General features: G+C 46.2%; 1 protein-coding gene across 1 annotated transcript in view; it reads left to right on the top strand.

Annotated features, from left to right (window-relative positions):
• adgb (androglobin) overlaps positions 1 to 815 on the top strand; it is a gene marked incomplete at both ends in the record, with an annotated part of 54,131 nt that extends 53,316 nt beyond the window's left edge. Inside the window, one exon of the mRNA XM_080860369.1 lies at positions 630 to 815. Within this exon, the coding sequence (XP_080716495.1) occupies positions 630 to 815 (186 nt within the window). The remainder of the gene's footprint in view (positions 1 to 629) is intronic.
• Between the last annotated feature and the right edge of the window lie 3,731 nt (positions 816 to 4,546).

Here is a 4,546-nt window from a genome sequence, read left to right on the forward strand (position 1 = left end):
AGAGTGTCCCCCAACGTTACATAGCTTTGGATCTTTGTGGATGTGTTACGGCCCTTACTGCTGTCCATGGTCCTGGAACTCTCACATTGTTAATAGCTTCCAATAGCATGTGTACACACACACACACATACACACACACACACACACACACACACACACACACACACACACACACACACACACCCTACTGGATAACTTTCTATGCATATTCTCACTCATGTCCCCTCTCCAGCTATTCATGATGTCTCCACCCCCCCCCCCCCACCCCCCCCCCCCCCCACCCTTCTCTGCCTGCTCTTTCTTCCTGCTCGTTCCATGTCATCCCTTTTCTCTCTCTTCCCCCTGTTTCTCCCTGCTCTGTTCATCCCTCCCCCCCTCTCCCTTTTCCCCTCTCCATCTCTTCATATCTCTTCAACCCCCACCCCCTCTCCGCCCCATCATACTCCCCTACTTCTCTTCCTCTGTCTCCCCCTCTCTCTCTCCCTCTGTCTCCCTCTCTCTCTCCCTCTGTCTCCCTCTCTCTCTCCCTCTGTCTCTCCCTCTCTCTCCCTCTGTCTCCCTCTCTCTCTCCCTCTGTCTCCCTCTCTCTCTCCCTCTGTCTCCCTCTCCTCTCCTCCTCCCTCCATCAGGTCTGTCTGTCTGAGCAGAGGCAGCGTGTGCTGGAGGCTCGCGAGGCGTTCCGCAGCCGCCTCCTGGAGGAGGAGTCGAGGAGGCGCGAGGAGGAGGAGGAGGCCTGCGAGGCCCAGCGCCAGATGGAGCTGGAGAAGAACCAGGCGCAGGCCGCTGCTCGCAAGAGCGCCGGCAAGAAGAAGTGACCCCATTGGCTGACCAATTCCCCCCCCACCCCCACCTCCGCACCTCCGCACCTCTGCACGGCCACAGTGTCATCTTTAGAGGGGGTCTCGCACCCGTGGCTCAGATTGCCTCAGATGGTCCTCTGCTTCTCTTTCACACACATTGGAGACGCTCCAGAAAGTCTTATTTATTAAAAGGGAATAGTCACACACATATTATGGAAGTCTAAATATACGCTTGTGTTTGTCAGTCGGCAAGTCCTTGTTTGTTTGATGTGACTGTTAATGCTTTTAGGTTTATGTGTGTGTGTGTGTGTGTGTGTGTGTGTGTTCCTTTAACAGTAGGCATTATGTTTATGTGAGTGTGTATTCTGCACTGCATTGCATCTGCACTGCATTTGTAGAACACTTATTGAGGTCTGTGTGAACTTAAAGAAGGTATGGTTGAATCGTTGTGATTGGCTGCTAAAAAATGACCACACCCATGAAATACTCAACCAATGTCTGCTTGGTAGCGCCCCTGCTTTGTGTCAATGGATTGAGCACATATACAGTACTGTGCAAAAGTTTTAGGCAGGTGTGAAAAAATGCTATGAACTAAGAATGCTTTGAAAAATGTAAACAATAAATGTTTATTTTTTATCCATTTACATGGTAAGACTGAGCACAGCAACAAGTCACAACGTAGTTATACTGCATCAGCAGGGTCTCTCCCAGACAAAGATTTCAAAGCAGACAGGGGTTTCAAAATGTGCAGTTCCAGCTCTTTTGAAGAAGACGTTGAGGATCGTAGACGCAGTGTTCAGCCAAGGAAACTTAATGCAGCTGATGAAAAACACATCAAGCTTATTTACCTTCGAAATCGGAAGATTTCAAGCAGTGGCATCAGCTCAGAACTGGCAGAAACCAGTGGTACCCAGGTACAGACATTTACTGTCCGGGGAAGTCTGGCCAGAAGTGGTCTTCATGGAAGAGTTGCAGCCAAAAAGCTCTACCCCGACAAGGAAACAAGGCCAAGTGACTGAACTAAGCACGTAAACATAGAAACTAGGGTGCAGAAACATGGCAGAAGGTGCTCTGGACTGATGAGTCAAAATTAGAAATATTTGGCTGTAGAAGAAGGCAGTTTGTTCGCTGGAGGCTGGAGAGAGGTACAATAATGAGAGTCTGCAGGCAACAGTGAAGCATGGTAGAGGTTCCTTTCCAGTTTGGGGCTGCCCCAGCATACTGAACAGTGAGACGGAGCCTGGGCCCTGTCTTTGGCAGCTGTTGCCAGACGTAATTCAGTTTGACTTATTTATACGGTGCCATTAGCTGTGGACATGGTCTTGAGGGGTTTTACAGGATCCTGTATCCCCAGAGCAGGAAGAACAAAGACGATTGGTCAACCAGAAGTCCTTTTAAACAAGAAGGAACCTTGAGCCGAACCTGGCTCAGAAGGGGGGGGGGGGGGGGGCGCATCTACCTGAGACAGGCCCAAGACTGAAGAGGAAGGAAGGAGGGAAGAAGAGGAGGAAGAGATAGATCAAAGACAGCAAGGGAAGATAAGCAGATAAGCAGATAAACATACATAAGCAAATGGATATATATATGCAAATGGATACACATACGTATGCATGGGTACGGTTGATGTGTACTCTGTGATTGCATTAGAATTATATCTTGGGGTAAATTCACTGTCAGGTAGTGTAGTTTTTTTTAAAGGACCCTGCCCGGATCTGAGTGGGGTCTAGGCACCATCAAGGCTAGATGAGTTCCAGAGTCTACTGCCATAAGGTGTTTCTCTCACTCTCTGTATCCCCTTTTCACTTTAACATCTGCAAACAACTGCCTGCCTATATCTGTGTTTGACTGATCATGTACTTTGAATCGCTCATCAGTCTTCAAGTGTGACTCGTGACATTGGGACGTATGAGTACAATCACACTTTAATACAGACACACACACACACACACACACACACACATGTCCTGGTGATGTCACAGAGGCAGTCTTTTCATCACTAACCTGCACCACCATAAAAGGCCTCCAAGCCTGGAGCCCTGAGTAAACCGGTGGATCTGATTGGACAGTCAAGTGGGGAATTATCTATTGTTATGTGTGCCGTTGCCATGGTAATATGTAAATATCAACGCATCACGTAAAGAGCATTTCTTCAAAGAAAGCTTAAAAAAATGTTTTAGATCAAAGTACATTTTATCTTGTCAGTGTTATTCAGCAAATGTATATATCATATTTCCGTGTGTGAATGCAAGGTTTCATTAGTAAGTTTGTTCTTTAGTTACCTTGGCAGACTTACATTCAGCACTTAAGTGAAACCAAGCACCATGCAGACACACACACACACACACACACACAGGTTATACCAGTCAGGAAGCACTTCCTTCACTATGGAAACAGCCTTGTGCACTTTGGCCCTTCTGAGAAACAATACACACACACACACAAACAATACAAACCCTATCAATGAAAATCTTATCAAAGGCCGTAAATAGTGACCTGAATGGAAAGCTAAATACTTAAAACAGACCCCTCCTCAATCTCTCTTCCTCACACACACACACTCACTCTTGCTCATTAGATAAATGAAAAGGGGACGACAAAGCTGTGAAATTAAACCATTGATGTTCCAGTCAGTAGCTCAACCTCCTACGCTGTTTTATGAGTGTCTAAAAAAAATCCAGAGGTATTACCTTATAAGGGCCTAGGTCTCTATTATGGCGCTGCTTCAATCGTGTTTCAGCATCAGTAACAAAACAAGAGCAAACACTGGATGCGTAGGCACACACACACACACACACACACATTATGACTATAAATGGTGCAGGTATTAAGGAGTGAACATCTTTCTTTCTTTTATCTGTGCCAATGACAGTAGGCAGCACCCAAAGTCACAAGCAAAGCACATCTGTCTGGCTGCATTCTGCAAAGGCTGATGAATGAATGCTGTGTGAGTGTGTGTGTGTGTTTGTTAAGTGAGTCGTGTGTGTGTGTATTAAGTGAGTGGTGGAAAAGATACGTCTTGTATCTTTGGGTGTTTGTGCATGTGTGTGTGTGTGTGTGTTTGTTAAGTGAGTATTGGATATGTTACGTGGTGTATATCTGTTTGTGTTTGTGCATGTATGAAGTATATGATGTTCCGGTCTGCATATTCTTCCATGTGTGTGTGTTTCTGACTATTTTGGGTTAAAATGTGACCCGCTCCTGTTCAGTGATATTTAGGTCTATGTTAGATCAGGCCTTACCATGAGGTTAAGCTCTCTGATTGGTCTGTTTTGGTATACCTGGCTCGCTGCTGCTGCTGCTGCTGCTCATGTAGTGTTGGTGGTGGTAAATACAGGGATAATATCCTCCTTCATCTGTATTAATTATGCCGACTAATTAAGCAAGGAGACAACGACTGACGTCAGAGTGTCACAGTGTCATACCAGGAGACGTGGCAGAGGCGCCTCTTTCTTCCCCTTTTTCCTCCGTCTCTCTTTCTCTCTGTCTCTCTCTCTCACACAGACTGTCTCTACCTTTCTTACACACACACACACACACAAACACACACACATTTCTCTCTTTCTTCTCTATATCTTTCTCTCTCACACACACACACACACACTCTCACTCGATCTCTCTTTCAGCACAGACACATACACACGGTCTCTCTCTCTCTGTCATCTCTCTCTCCATCATTTCTCCTCCATCCCTTTGAAGTGGACGCTAATTGCATGTGTAATTAGTCAAGTGACTGGGGCAATCTGGTG

Source organism: Sprattus sprattus (assembly GCF_963457725.1).
Source record: "Sprattus sprattus genome assembly, chromosome: 2".
Taxonomy (NCBI): Eukaryota; Metazoa; Chordata; class Actinopteri; order Clupeiformes; family Clupeidae; genus Sprattus; species Sprattus sprattus.